Below are 15,308 nucleotides of genomic sequence, written 5' to 3' on the forward strand. Positions count from 1 at the left end.
TTGGAAATGAATGAGATGTCCACCATCCATTTTGCCAATGGCCCAATGCCACCTCGGCATTTCTCATTTCCCATCTACATCAAGCTTTTCCCCTGCAAGCCAAGGGACCTGTTATGATATAATGATAATATATCTGTCATGTTGACAATTATGTATGTATTTTAATTAAGAGTTTGAGTATGCAGCACTATGGTGCAGTGTTTTATGGCAATAAGTCTTTACTGCCTTAGTTTATTAGAAGTACGAGTTTATAGTTTATCTCATAATAAGATTATGAGTTTATCTTTATGTTAGAGTCAAAATTTATCTTAAAGTCTTCTATTTTGATTCATGTACTCGTTTAGTTCAATATTTAAAGGGTGATGAATTAGAAAAATGCTTGGTGTCAGGAGGACACGGGAAGAACACCAGGAGAATACCTAGCATTCTCTGATGAATTAATAAAGAGAAAATTACAAAATTAATCTCAAACTTTGTATTTGAAAAAGAGTTTTAAGTTTCTTTAAAAGTTAAAAAAGTTTAAGTTCTCTTAAAATCTAAGATTTAAGTTCCCTTATAACTAAAATTATATCTCCGTCAGGACCCATGTGTGCAAGCCTGAGAGGTTGAGAGCTAAAAAATTTCGCCATGGTTAGTGGCTTCAGTAAATTTGACATAACCAGTTAGGAAATGTGATCATTTCCGTTTTAAAGTGAATTTGAGAGAATATATTTCATTGTCAAAATTTTATTTTATTGTATTTATCTGTGTATGCTGCTAGGTATTTAGAAGATAAAATCTAAAACGTTTTAAATTTTAAGAACAATGAGAGACTTATCTTATCTAAAATTAAAAATAAATCTCCGCTTAATAAATTAAATTGAGTTAGAGAAATTGAAAACTTTAAATTGAGCATTTCCAAAAATTGGAGACATAGAGTAATGCTAGATATCATCTTTTTATTTTCCTAAAATTCTCTTGAAACTGATGTAGCTTTTAAAATCACTATTAAATTTTAGATGAATCATACTTGAATTTTGATCAAATTGTAATTTTAAAAGTTGGGTAATGATTTAGGCACGCTGGCGTGCATAAAAAAAAAAAATTTTAGCTGGCGTGCATGAACTATTTATGTTCGCCAGCGTGCCCTTTATCATTACCGTTAAAAGTTAGATCAGTTTTAAGTGGATGAAAAGATGGTACCTAGCATTATTAGGAGATATAAGACCTAAGTCCAGCCCGTGGTCAAATCCAATTTCAAGGGCAAGCTAACAAGGCCCAAGCGACAGACCAAGGGCCCCACACAGTGTGGAGCTTTGTGGGCCTAATGAGACGGCAAGCGTTTGGCCCAAATCCTAAACGTGCGCCGCGGAATATAATTTCTGGAGGTTCGAAATCAGAGAACGAAACGTCGAAACGAAATCATCGTTATCGTATCGGAATCGCGCTCTCAAACACAGCCGAAATCGGTGAAATTGGATGGGGAAGAGAAAAGAGCGCCGCCTCGCCGCTCAGAGCAACGCCGGTCGCCGTGTCAAGCTCGATCTCTTCGCGGAACCCTCTGGTATATACACACATACATTTATGATGCTATTCATCTTTTAGTTTTTTAGGATTTGTTTGGATTTTCAGTGTTTGTGGTTTTGTTTTTCTGTTCAAATTCGTGTATGTTTATTGTGAAGCTTATATCTGTTTGCTTTCTTGTTTTAGGGTTTGGAGTTTTTCTTCGATGAAGAGCTAGTTTTTTATTTAGCTGAGTGAGGAAGCACCTTTTTTTTTTTGTGTGTGTGTGGGGCTATCATTGGGGTTTTCAGGAAAATAGGGCTTCATTTATTAGCAATTGATCAGATTCCTTGCGGAAAATCTTTGGTTCAGTTGTAAGTTTGATATATTACCTATAAGCGAATTGAAGACTGATAAGAGCTAGATATGAATAGGTGTTGAAATAACTATGCATCAGACTAGTGTTGTGAACTTGATTAACAATTGATAATTGTGGTTGGTTATGATGTGGAGTTGTTGTATTAAATATCGGTTCTTGTCAGCTTGATGATTTGTATGCTTTCGTACTTGTGGGAAATCACTGGTTTGTGTCCAGTTAAAGTAGATTGTGGTTATAATTTTTTGCAATCTTTGTGGACTTCCTTAGGAGATTTGGGTGGATCCACTGAACATGATGAAGACGGAGGTGATAAAGATACGAACAATCGTGATGGGTTACCCAATTCACCAACTTCTTCAGGTGGGTTCCGTCGGTTTTCTTCAAAAGGACTATGTAGAAAGGAATTGAGTGCTCAACATTGTTTTGGTGGAAATATGGAACTATATGTACAAGACTTGTTATGTTGTTTGGCCCAAGAAATTGTTTTCAGACTGTAGGGTGGCTGTGGTCTTGGGAGCATTCATCTCAGATCAGGTTGGGCCCGGCCACAGTGATATTATGAATGACTCCTAATCGATTATGCCCTTTTTGGCAGCATCAAAGCATTTTGGAGGTTTCGACAGAATTTTTTTTCTATCGGTTCGTATGTTTCTGGCTTTATTTGCTTTACGTACCACTGACAGTTTTATCCAATGTGTAACAGGTGGCTGTGACGATAGCTGCTCATGTTGAATTTCGATTTATTGCATTTTTTACACAACCTTTTGTTTTTCTGATATTGACAGCAATCACTTCAATATTACTTGAATTTCCTGGGAATATGTTTGTTTGGATTCAGATATATTGGTTATAATAATTAGATAATTAATGATATTGGTTGTATCTGACATGCTAATATTTTGTCTTCAGGTCAGCAACCACAGAATCCTCTGCTATTGCTTGGGCAGTATAGTGATGATGAATTGGACGAGGAATCAAATAAAGAACATAATCATGCCACTCTGGAAAGTTCCTCACCTAAGGATGAGGTAATTAATGGACTCTTTTCTACCTTTTTTCACTCAGGCTGTGAGGGATCTACTGTTTGGTTCTTCCCATGAGTCAAGGGCAAGCCTTTTAGCATGCTCGCTTTGAACATAACTGCTTATTAGGCTTTACTCATTTAATATTCTAATATGCTTTACACACACACACACACACAAAACACACATATGAAGTTTTTCCATATGTGAAAGTCCTATTAGCGTCCTGATTATTGGAGATTATGGTCATGTGATCACATGTACCAATTGTAGCACTTATGAGAGTCTTAGTATATTCATTGATATAATCTGTTTAAAAAGCGTTGCTAATCTCTATTATAAATTGTGATTATTGAAGATTATCCACTGCTTAATTGCCATGAAGTTTTGCCATATGTGAAAATCCGATTAGCATCATGATTATTGGAGATTATGTTCATGTGATCACATGTATCAATTGAAGCACTTATGAGAGTCTTAGTATATCCATTTCTTAAATCTGTTTTAGAGAAGCTTAGTATATCCATTAATTAATGAGTTGAATCTCTTAATTTAAGAGAAGCTATGCACTAGATTTATGTGTTTTGTTTAAAGAACAAATCCCATGCTGTCATTGTAATTTATTTTACTTGGAATGCTAAGAAGTGTGTGCTTCTTTTTATCAGGTTAAGCATTTGCCTGATGAAGATTATAAAGATCTGGAGGTCAATGTTGGTGAAGACCTTTCTGAACAGGAAAGGGAGCAGGAGTGTATTCCACCTGATGTTTCCCAGAATCTGGAGGGAAGTGATGAAAAAGACAGTGCTCCTACCATATCGGGTGATTTACAAAAGGAAGTGGATTTGACAGAACAAAACTCCATTTCTGTAACATCTGATGTACAAGTTATTGGTGATGTTACTTTAGGCTGGAAGATAGTAATGCATGAGGAGAGTAACCGTTATTATTACTGGAATATTGAAACTGGGGAGACTTCATGGGAAGAACCTGATGTTTTAGTTCAGGCAACTGGATTAACCAATGGTCAGACAATCCCTACTGTTATTGAAAAAACAGAGATTGCTCCTGTGGGTATGGATGAGCCCAGCATCATTTCAGGTGCAATATTAGGTGGTTCTTCAGCTGCTCACCCACTTGAAGGGACCATGGGTGCCAATATGATTCCTCAGGGAATAGAAGTTTATGGACATGGGTACCAGATGGATGATTGCAGTGAAGCATACAAGAATGAGGCTTGGAAAGATTCAAATTGGGGCACTGATGTCAACTCAAGAGAATTAAGAGCTGGTTCTGAGAAGCATATGCATGATATGGTAGCTACTGAAGGACATGACTCCGGGGTTGCTCTTTCTTCTCATCTTGTGCAACAGAGTGAGTGTTTGTTACAGAGACTGAAGTCACTTAATGGGTAAGGCATCCGTGCTTTTGCTTTTCTCCTTTATTTGCTCTTAGCATTTACTTCTAATTATTAGATAGTCAGAAATTTTTATTTTTTTCTAAAAAAGAGAGAAGATTCTAAAATTCCTATAAAATTCCTATATATATATATATATATATATATATTTTTTCCCTTCTAATAACTGAAGTGTGTGTGTTTCAGGTCTGACAATCACCTACAAGGTCATGACACGATCTCAAAGTATATTTTGGAAATCGAGATTAGACTTTCTGATTTAAAGTCACTTTCATCCTATGGCACATCTTTGCTTCCTTTTTGGGTACATTCTGAAAAGCAGCTGAAACGGCTTGAAAGTGTGATTAATGATGAAGTTTCCAAGATTGCTAAATCTGCACATATAGATGAAGTTGAGGCAACTAATGTTTCTGCCTTCAGTGGAAAGGGCAAATTGCAGGAAAGCATGGGCCATGAGCCTGAAGCAAATGGAACAGAAACTAAAGGTGTTCTTTCTACTTCTGAAAATCTTGATGTTCCTACTTATGTTTACACATCAACGGTAGTCCAGAAAGTTTCACACAACAAGGAACCTCTTGTAAATGCTGAACATGGTTCTTCATTAAGTTCACCTACTAGAGTTTTAAGAAGTGGTGCTGGAATTGGTGAACAAGTCAGTGGGGCTGAATTGGGTGATGAATCAACTCATGAGCATAAGTTTAATGCTGCAGAAGATGTTGACATGGACGTGGACATGGAAGTTGAAGATACAACTTCTTCAGGCGACACAAGTACATTGGTTGCATTGAACCCTAGTGATTTTCCTCCATTAGAGCATCCAATTCAGCCGAATCTACCTACAGATTATCCGTCTTTGGTGTCAGAGGATGGGTTTACTGTGCCCCCTCCTCCAGACGAGGAATGGATTCCCCCACCCCCGCCTGATAATGAACATATTCCTCCTCCCCCACCTGATGAACCGCCTGAACCCTCATATCCTCCTCCTTCCTACACAGAGACAGAGCAACCTCTTTCTTACACTGGGCAATATAATTTATCATATCCGGATTCTAGTTTTGAATATCATGTACCTTCAGTTGCTCAAGTCCCAAGCAGTAATTTGTATGGACATGCTGAAGGATCTCAATTTGCTGTGCCCCATGCACCAATTTATTATGGCACTGATCCTAATACATATACTCAGACTGCCACTGTCATAGTTAACCCTATTCAGCCTGTTGCTTATTATGAGCTTCAAGCTGGAACAATCCCCTCTGTACCTGTGGTTAGTGGTGTCGAGTCTTCTGGGTTTCTGAGTGAGTCGGCTTCTGTTAGCTATGACAGCCTTCCTGCTGAACACGCTGCATCTGTCGACCCCTTTGTGGGAGTGGGCCATAATTCATCACTAAATGTGAATGTCAATATTTCTGCTGTTGGGGGTGAGAAGGCATCTGTAGAGGTTCCTTCTACCTCAGCTTCTATTCAAGCTCCTGCAACCATATCAGGGAAAGAGAGTTTTTCTGTGCCACCAACTGATCCTGTTGCTGCTGCAGCTGTTGCTGCCACATCAATGGGTACCAAGGTTCAATCCAAGGGTAAGTTTATTGAGTTCCTAGGTCATTACGTGTCCTGCTTTTCATGAGATCTTGCCTCAAACTTGGTTGTAAGCTTAGGGCTGTTGTATAAGGCCCTGGCTGATTACCATACATTTATAACTGCAATTTGCTTGGATACCTATGTGGTTCTCAAATGGAAAGAATTTAGGGAGACAGGAATCTATTAATTCACTATATTCATGATAAAGTATGATTACTGGTTTAGGGGAGATTTAGTATTTGTAAGGAACTCTCATTGGATTGTATCATTTCAATTCTTTTTGCGAGTTAGTGATGTTTCTACCGAGACTATTGATGGATGCTGTATCTATGTTGATGGTGTACTGGCAGGTATCCAAGGCCATGGCCTGGATGTGGAATATATAGCTTTAATACCTTGTGTTTATTTACTTGTGAAATTATCTTTTTCTACTAGTTTTTGGGAGTAAGTCATGCCATATTTGAAGTTTTCTGTTGGACCACACACATCCCATGTATGTTGCATTGATGAAAAGTTTTTAACCTTAATTTCAGTTTTTCTCACTTATCCCACCCTCTCCCTGTCTGTGGTAGCAAGTTCTTTTAGTTACTCGGTGCCTTTCTTGATGTGAAGTAACTGCATGCTAAACACGTCTTTGTGTGGTTCAATATGCATCTATAAAATTACTCGGACTTATTTTTCTCTTTATCAGTTTTGCGCAGTAAAAAACGTACAACTGCAGTTGCCCCATCCTTGAGGTCTAATAAAAAAGTCTCCAGTTTGGTGGATAAGGTATGTTTAAGAAGCTGCATCAGTACAAGTGCTTCCCCCCTGCTCTCCCTTTTTCTCTACTTTTTTTGGACCCTTTATCATTGATTTATTTATTATATCAGTGGAAGGCAGCGAAAGAGGAGTTGCTAGAAGATGAGAAAGAACCTGAAGATGCTTATGAGATCTTAGAGAGGAAGCGACAAAGGGAAATAGAGGTCTGCACATGGAACATATATCAATGAATTACTGTAATTTTTGCTGTTACTTGTTCTTTACTTGTTCCTCTGATTGCAGGAATGGCGTGCACGGCAAATTGCCAGTGGAGAGGCCAAAGACAATGCTAATTTTCAGCCTCTAGGCGGGGATTGGTATGGGTCCTAAAATCCATTTTTACAATCTTCCATTTCATGAAATTGTTAGGTGAATGTGCAACACCGGAGATAATATTATTACTTTGTTAGTTCAATTGAATTTCATGAATATTCTACCTCTATTATTTGCCTTTTTTGCCTTTCCATGGCTATCAAAATTTTTTTCCATCCACTTTGGATTTTGAGTTTGGACACTCTCTACGCAGAGATGCATGCACATCTAATTTATTATTGATTTTATCTTACTTTGACTTTCATGTGTTGTGGTATTCGCTTTTTATATAGGCGTGAGCGGGTTAAGCGCAGGAGAGCTAAATTAGCCAATGAAGCTGCAAAGACTCCTCCAGAGGCACATAGTGATGGAAACCAGCAGCCTGATTTGATAGAACTCTCAAGAGATCTTCTATCAGGATGGCAGGTATATATGATAGTTGTGTTCATATGTTATATGCAAATTGATTCTTTATTCTGAGAGTAATGAAATCAGTTTTCTAAATTGCTACGAATCCCAAGGTTACTACACACCTTAAGGTGGAGTGATAAACAAGTATGTTCAAGCCTTCCCCTTACCAGCGTGGAAGTGCAACCAAGAGAATGGCAAATTATGGAACTTACACCTTTACCAAGAATCATTAGGAGGAAGTCTTGGTCAGGGAATGGCAAATTATGGTTATCACCAAATTCATTGAATGTTTGAATTCTGTTTGGCAACTTATTTTAAGTGGCTCTCCATGTAAGTTACAAAAAAAAGAAAAAAACTATTTAAAACACGCTATATTAACCGGTGTAAAATGGGTGTGGATAGTAGCATTAATCTTTTTCCAAGCCTTTCCTTAGATGCTAGATTTTAACCCTCTATTTATGCAGAATACACGCAAAAAATGATTTTGCTTGATTTCCTTTTTCCGTCTTTCCCTTTCAGGCTTATTGGGATGAATCCTCGAAGCAGGTCTATTACGGAAATTCTGCCACGTCCGAGACATCTTGGACCAGGCCAACGAAATGAGCAGCTATTATAATTTTATGGCAATTTTGAGATGTCGAAGACAGCATGGACCGGTCCAACGAAACGAGCCTTCATTAAAATTTTGATTAACGTAGTTCAGAAATTCATTTACTTATTGAATTACTGGTTGTAATTTTTCATTGATTATAGTTTTTACCCTTGTATATCTTTAAAGGTCTGATTAGGAATCAATTTCTTAGCCCATTCTATGAAAGCATAAAGTACACAGTAGTCTTTGTTTATTGGTCTCCTTTGTGGAGGTGAGTTTCGCATCCTCCCGCACTCTAGTCTATCTGAATTTCAGTGCAATTCAGGCACCCTAATTAAAGGGTCCGAATTTGATATTTGAAGAAACATAGCCATTAAAATTAATTATCTTTTGATAATTCCAATAATAAAATTTGGCATCCGATGGGTCGCACGGTTAATAGATGTTTTAATAATAATAAAAAAAATGATATGTAAGATTATATTCTTTGATCAATAGAGAGGGGTTTTTAGCAGTTCAAGGGTAGGTTTGTCTTAATATGTTTTCCTTTTGCTTCTGTTATTTGCTATATGCGGCCCTATTAAGAGGACTGAGACACTTGTTTGTCTCATTTCTTACTGTTTGTTTGTAACTTTGCACTGTTGTTTCGTTTTGGATATATTGTTGGGGAGTTTACCCATTTTTTAGTTTTTTAATGTTTAGGAGATTTTTCACTCTTTTTTTCTTTCAGATCAAGAGTGGTAAAAAGAGCACTTTCATGCAATAAATATTTAATATTTAATGTTAAAAGTAAATACTAAACAATAATAAAATTACTACTCATACCAATTCGATTGTGGTCAATGTTTTGATCTACCTCCTTCAATTTCTTTTTGCTTAAGGAACTCAATAAATCCTCCAAGAGCAACATCAGCATCATCGCTTTTAAGTAATTCTTCTGCCACTTCTGCCGGAGTTACTTCTAATTTCTCTAGCAAGAGGTCAACTTGTTCAAAAAGTGGGTGGCTTTGGACATCCAGATAATTGGAGGCTAAGATTCGGAACCCATTAACGGTGCAGAAGGATAAGTGAATGTGCATGTCCATCCGACCAGGACGTAACAATGCTGGATCTAGTCGTTCTTTGTGATTTGTAGTAAACACTATGATTCGTTCATCCCCATTACTTGACCACAAACCATCCATGGCATTTAGTAGACCTGAAAGTGTGACCTGCAAAAACAGCACAAACCAATATGGATCAATTGGGAAAATAATGCAACATTAGCTCCAACCACACCACACAACACAACACAACACAATAGAGATCTTAGGATGTTTGTTTTCTGGACGTGCTTACTAACCTTAGAGAAGTTGGGATCTACGCCAACTTCTTTTGATCGATCATGGACGGCTTTATTGCAATCTATGTCCTCAACCACAATTAGGGAACGACCGGGCGAATGAAGCAACGCTATCATCAGTTCATCATCGGAGGAAAAAGCGGAGAGCTCCAAATTGTAGACATCATACTTGGAGTAATTTGCAATAGCCGCAATCAGACTGGATTTTCCAGTTCCAGGAGGGCCATACAATAAATAACCGCGCTTCCAACGCTTTCCAACCTTCTTGTAGAAGTCCTCACTCGTCAGGAATCGATCAAGGTCATCGACAATACCCTTCTTTAACTCGGGTTCAATGGCAAGTGTGTCGAATGTGGATGGGTGATCTAATGGGGATGGTTCCCATGATCTATCATCCCGATCCCATGTGTGGATCTCCATTTCCGTCTTTTCCTTTTGGATGGCCATGTATGTGCGTAAGACATGAGGCAAATAAGAACCCATGACTTTCTCCCTATCATTTTCAGAGAAACTTAGCACATACATACGCTTATTATGAGATGGTCGAAAAGCATCTTCCTCAATGCAAAATCTCCAGGTAATCTTGATGTTGTCAAAGACATCCTCAACAGCTTCTCCTTCTTGGACGGCCACTACTATTTCATAGTCGACCCACCCTACTCCCACTCTAAGATTCTTGTTTGCATGAGTAATCCTGGAAGACAGGTGTTGTTTGGCAGCTTCATAGAGTTCGTTACAATGGCTCTCCCAGCGGTTGTCGATGGTGAGCGTGTCATATTGATCATCAGAACCGAAGAAGCGCTTGAATATTGAGAAGATAAACGATCGAATACGCAGCGGTAGAAGTTGATCGGTGGCGGTTTGTAAGATCATGATGCATGTGGAGAAGGCTGCATAGGCTTCGAACCATGATGATGTTGTGTTCTTCAGACCAGATATCATGATGAATGATGGGTGTTTCTGTTTTTAGAACAATATGGGTAATATTCTAACAATTAATTATTGGCTTTTGTTGTTGAAAGAAGGCAGTTTTGGTTCTTGTATTCAACTGGAACTCCAAGAAGAAGCAGTGCTATATATATATATATATATATACTAAGATGAAAGCGTATTTACATGATTAATGAACTTCAATTCATGCAATTTATGTGAGTCATGCAAAATTGAAATCAACTTCATGCAATTGATGTGATTCATGCAAAATTTGGATTGATCACCTCAACATTTCGTTTGTCTCTAGTGAATTCATAAGGATCAAACAAATTAATCCTCATTCACTTGATTATTATTATTATTATTATAGAAAAGTACGTATCGAATATAGATAGATAGAACAATTTTGTATATGTAAATGAAATTTATTTTTCTTTATTAATATATGTAAATAATGTACATTCATATTCTTGGGCGTTTCTTGGAAAACATCCGATATGTTTGGGTACTTTACCCAAGCTGAAAGATGAACAAATTGTAAGCCTGCAGTGGGCCAAAAGGCTACTAAAATGAAATTAAAGGGGGCCGAAAGTTTATTTAGTGAATTTGAAGATACATGGCCAATGAAAAATATTGATTTGATGCAGATTTTTGCTCGTATGGACTAAATGACGAGCACTTGCAAAATAAGAAAAAGACCATCATAGGTATACGGGTTGAAAAAGCCCTAATAAAATAAAAATGGTTAACTTTATCAAGGCCCCCATGAATTTTTATACGTTTTGAGAAGACTCTTCCAAAGTTTAAAAACTTTTAATTTCTCACCTCTTCGAATTTTTAATTTTATGTAATTTACCCTATCTGTTAGGATTCGATATTAAATCCTAACGAAGGCTATGGAAAATATCAAAATACACTCAACTTTTTTTTCTTTTTTTTTAATGTGAAATTAATGGTAAATTTGAAATTTTATAAAAGTTTCAGGGGTATAAAGGTCATTTCATTTACTTTAATGCATGTTTAACACCAAACCTTAACAGAAGAGGTAGATTGCATCAGATTAAAAGTTCGAATGGTGAAATATAATTGAGAGTTTTTAAACTTTAAGAAGTTTTTTCAAAACACGTGAAAATTCAAGAGGGTATTTGTGTAATTTTTCCAAATAAGAAGGAATGTGGTAAGAATCGTAGTTCTTATCAACGAAAATCAAAGAAAAACAAAGAAAGATATGACCTACTCGAGGAGGTCTTGCTTATAGCAATTGATTGAAATTGTTATTGGATGATTGACCTAAAGGCACTAACATTGCTTTTTATAGAGTAGAAAATAAACCTAATCTTAATAGGAATAGGGTTAATAACCTTAATCCGGGTAGGAAAAGAAATCCTAACCTAGTAAGAAAAGGACTAATTATTTAATAATAGAAAATAGAGGATTCTTAACAGAATGATCAAACAATGACAAAAAACGAAACAAGAAGCATTGTGAGTGCGTAGGTAAGAGACTGCAACTTGGGTGAATGGCCCGATAGAGGTGCCGGTGCCACAGGTATACTAGGATTGGCTTCAGGATTGGCTGCAACAGCAGGGGAAGCAGCAGGTGAGTGTGATGGGCTGACAGCTACAGTGGTGGAATTCTCATCGTCATAACCTTTATATGAACATGCACCAAGTCTCATTAAATAAATTACCATGAGAAGAAATAATTTCACACTGAAATTCAATCTTCAAAGAAATACAAGATGAAACTGCACTCACAGTTAGAGTCCTTCCAACCCAATACCATCCTCTCACGATCAAAAACTATGCTATAACCATCCATGAAGTTTTCTGGATCAAAATAAATAAATTCATCATGTAAGGATACATAATGGGTTTCAGTGATATATAAATATATATATATATATATATGGAGCCAAAAAAATTCACATTGAAATTCAAAACCTTTTTGCATTCATTCCTCATTTACAGTACTTGTAAGGAGGAATGAATGCAAAAAGGTTTTAAAATGAGCATGCAAATGGTTGTTCTTTCTCAGCAAATAAGCAAAGTTACAGATAAAGAGAGATACTCACGCCCAATGATGCTTATATATTCACTTTTGAGAAGACCCAGACAATACACACCATTTCCTGCCTGAAGACAATACACAACGTCAACTTTTAGCTTTAACTCAAGCAGGAACAGGAAAATTAAAGCGCTAGATCAAGTCCTGAGACCAGATCACACCTCAGTGTCGACCACATTTGTTGGATTAGTGACAAAATATTGGTCTCCACCTTTCATTGTCAGATTCACACTAGGAACTTCATAGACTTGATTTGGACTGTAAATAAAGTGGAAGTCAATAAATACCCCAGAGTTGGAAGGGGAAAAAACTAATACAAAATAGGAATAGATATAGACTATAAGTTTATAACCTTAATTCATAACAGTATTCAAAGGGGATTTGGATGTCAGATGGATACCGCTTGTTTTGGACCTGGGAATTGAACTGCACAATAACATAGATCATAGATATTCATATGCTTTTTTCTTTTTCTTTTTAAATGAAATTCCCAATTAATTAATGATATCATGAATGAAACATGTTATTTAAAGCACTTACACTCTCAGAAATAAAAGTATAAGCTGGGTCGGTTAGGTATGTAAACGATGTACCAGAGTCAAAGACTACACTAAGCCCCAGCTCAGAAAAATTTCTCCCCACAGCTATTTGAGTGATGCTGACGTTATAAGTTGGACTGATGATAAACAAGTTCCAAAGGGAAAAATCAGTACAAGTAGCGTGGGATTTCGGTCAAATATAAGTCTTTTTGTTGCCAAACTAAACAAAACTTTCCCATCAGCATTTTCAAACTTACTGTAATTGCCCAATGTTAACAATGAATGGTGTTTCTTTTTGGAATGAGCTGCCATTATTTCCAAAAGTGATTCTCCCCAACCCATCAGGTCTAAAACACATGGAAAAAGAATTCGAAACTAGCCCATTTCTTGCTAAGGTGCTAGGAACAGATACATCTTCCATACCAAGCCCAAATAGACCGTTTGGTACTAAACCATCTGAAAATACACCAGTCTGGCTTTGACCACAACTGCAACAGAGTAACATGGTTTGATCACAATAATTTGCTGAACAAATCTGATCACAAGGGCAACGCAATGAAAGATAGATAGCCTACCCAAAAGTAATCGGAGTGACACCCCTTAGATGATCATCATCTGTAGTTAAGTACAAAACATCCTCCACCAAGATCCCAGTAGTTGAAGTGTTATCTGAAAGATACCTAATTGTATAAGTACAATGACTGCTTCCCGAATTGCTGCATTGACTAATTTGGCTTTGTGTGCATAAGCTGCTGTTGCAGGAAAATATTTCACTTGTTGATGAACTATTAGGGCTGTAGATGTTGAGTAATACCTGCCGGACAAAAGGATTAAGTAAGTAATTCAGGACTACTTTAGCTAAAGTTTCTTTCACCACCAATCCATATATAAAACAACTAAATACATGGAAAACATAAGTCCAGCCTAAAAATAACGATTTTATAGATCAAATATAAGATTATAGTGAACTTTAATTTGCCGATGTGACACTCAGGGCGGGCCTACATGAGGGCTTGGGTATGTCCCCCAATTTTTTTTATTTTTTTTATTTTATACTTTTACCCCCCAAACTATGATTGCTAGTTCCGCCCCTGGTGACACTGCCAATCACCTCATTCCGGCCCCTCCATCTACAAACTCTCATTCTACAAAGATGCTTGATAATGATAGATCCAACAAATTAATTGAGGGTCTAGATGACAGTTTTTAAGCATGTTGACGAGATTAGAGACACATCAGAGTCAAACAATAGTATATTAATATCACAAAATCACACATAATTCTGAATAGCAGTTTAAGCAAGGGCGTGGTTAATTTAAAGACCAAGATAAATAAATAAACAGATATTAAAATCCAATGTTAATATTAGAAAAAAAAAAAAAAAAAAAAAATCCAATGTTAATAACATACCCCTCCAATGCTATCCATGCAACCACCTCCCTTAGTCTTACAATCACACGGTAGCCAGAACAAATCACTGCCTGTGTCCAATGCCACCAAAAATGATAAACTTGGCGTCCCCACTGAAACATAGGCATAATGCAAACTGAAACACCAAGAAAATAAGAAGAAATAGTACTTAGTAGAAGAAGAACTCAATAATAAAACCTTCATCTCCTGTTTGTTAAACAAGAAAATTGAGGGAAAATCCAAAAAAAATTCATTGAGGGACATGCTCTGAGCTTATATTTTCCATTCAATAATAAATATGAAAGAAACGCCAGAGAATTATACGTTTGGTTGTAAATTGAGGGATATTAAGGCCTGCAAGACTTAATCCGCTAAAAAAGACCACAAAAGAAACAGGTCCAAAAGCGCGTGATTTGAGTATCTAAACAGAAAAACTCTCATCTCCTTTTCTTTTCCTCCAGTTTCTCAGCAACCAAACAGTACTCATCATCCAAATCTTAAAAAACCCACTAAAAATTCAAAAAAAAAAAAAAAAACTGCCCAAAAAAGAAAAAAGAACAAAGAACTCAGGTACGGGCTTACTATCCCAAATAGGCGATGCGATAGGTTTCGTTTCCACCGGAGAAAGTGAACGGCGACGACTGATCATTGCTGACGGCGAGGTGGCGGCCCTGAATTATGCGGTCTCGGTGTGCCATAGCGACGTAGTACTCTACGCTCCCTTTCTCCGGGAGCCCCTCGTCACCCAGAATTCCCTTGACCGGGTCCGAGTACCGGTGGTGGAAGTCAAAGCCGAACTGCGACCCGAACCCGTAACAGCTCCGGGAACCGAAACTCAACAACAAAACGAATAGTATAAAGGAATGGTATGCAAAAGGAATGCTAGGAGGCCAGGCCATAGCTCAGAATAGAAGGCGACCGTTGTTGTAGAGCAGAGAGAGTAGTTTATATATAGGAGAGACAGGAAGTTGGCGCCTTCTTACCGCCCTTTCTTTCGATTCGTGGTTTCGAAACGTATCACATAGTCTA

General features: G+C 37.3%; 2 protein-coding genes and 1 pseudogene across 3 annotated transcripts; 1 reads left to right on the plus strand and 2 right to left on the minus strand.

The window, feature by feature from the left end:
• Positions 1-1,355: 1,355 nt before the first annotated feature.
• On the plus strand, positions 1,356-8,241 carry LOC132174927 (WW domain-containing protein). The gene is made up of 10 exons (XM_059586680.2): positions 1,356-1,543; positions 2,129-2,221; positions 2,771-2,889; positions 3,549-4,291; positions 4,484-5,871; positions 6,564-6,643; positions 6,745-6,837; positions 6,917-6,990; positions 7,279-7,411; positions 7,916-8,241. Exons 1-10 carry the CDS (start codon positions 1,459-1,461, stop codon positions 7,997-7,999), a joined length of 2,892 nt encoding a protein of 963 aa, XP_059442663.2. The 5' UTR covers positions 1,356-1,458; the 3' UTR covers positions 8,000-8,241.
• Positions 8,242-8,827: 586 nt separating this feature from the next.
• On the minus strand, positions 8,828-10,272 carry LOC132174613 (AAA-ATPase At2g18193 pseudogene; annotated as a pseudogene).
• Positions 10,273-11,713: 1,441 nt separating this feature from the next.
• Positions 11,714-15,178, minus strand: LOC132174611 (aspartyl protease family protein 1-like). 2 transcript variants are annotated; one of them, XM_088514747.1, is made up of 10 exons: positions 14,862-15,178; positions 14,306-14,415; positions 13,445-13,721; positions 13,127-13,357; positions 12,871-13,006; positions 12,683-12,756; positions 12,492-12,588; positions 12,338-12,398; positions 12,021-12,092; positions 11,714-11,913 (listed from the first exon to the last, which is right to left on the minus strand). In XM_088514747.1, exons 1-10 carry the CDS (start codon positions 15,176-15,178, stop codon positions 11,714-11,716), a joined length of 1,575 nt encoding a protein of 524 aa, XP_088370873.1. The 2 variants fall into 2 exon arrangements, with proteins under 2 accessions (XP_088370873.1, XP_059442227.2); XM_059586244.2 differs by having other exon boundaries at positions 13,445-13,683; positions 14,280-14,415.
• Between the last annotated feature and the right edge of the window lie 130 nt (positions 15,179-15,308).

The sequence above is a fragment of the Corylus avellana genome, chromosome 3 (genome assembly GCF_965113065.1).
Source record: "Corylus avellana chromosome 3, dhCorAvel1.hap1.2, whole genome shotgun sequence".
NCBI classification, from domain to species: Eukaryota; Viridiplantae; Streptophyta; class Magnoliopsida; order Fagales; family Betulaceae; genus Corylus; species Corylus avellana.

What these genes read in the sequence shown, in the direction of transcription:
- LOC132174927 (XM_059586680.2), top strand. Translation starts at nt 1,459, where the DNA reads ATGGGGAAGAGAAAAGAGCGCCGCCTCGCCGCTCAGAGCAACGCCGGT. An exon ending in AGACTGAAGTCACTTAATGG is followed by an intron (nt 4,292 to 4,483) that starts GTAAGGCATCCG and finishes TGTGTGTTTCAG; the next exon opens with GTCTGACAATCACCTACAAG. An exon ending in TCTCCAGTTTGGTGGATAAG is followed by an intron (nt 6,644 to 6,744) that starts GTATGTTTAAGA and finishes TTATTATATCAG; the next exon opens with TGGAAGGCAGCGAAAGAGGA.
- LOC132174611 (XM_088514747.1), bottom strand. Translation starts at nt 15,178, where the DNA reads ATGGCCTGGCCTCCTAGCATTCCTTTTGCATACCATTCCTTTATACTA. An exon ending in GTCACTCCGATTACTTTTGG is followed by an intron (nt 13,358 to 13,444) that starts GTAGGCTATCTA and finishes ACTCTGTTGCAG; the next exon opens with TTGTGGTCAAAGCCAGACTG. An exon ending in GAATACTGTTATGAATTAAG is followed by an intron (nt 12,589 to 12,682) that starts GTTATAAACTTA and finishes CTTTATTTACAG; the next exon opens with TCCAAATCAAGTCTATGAAG.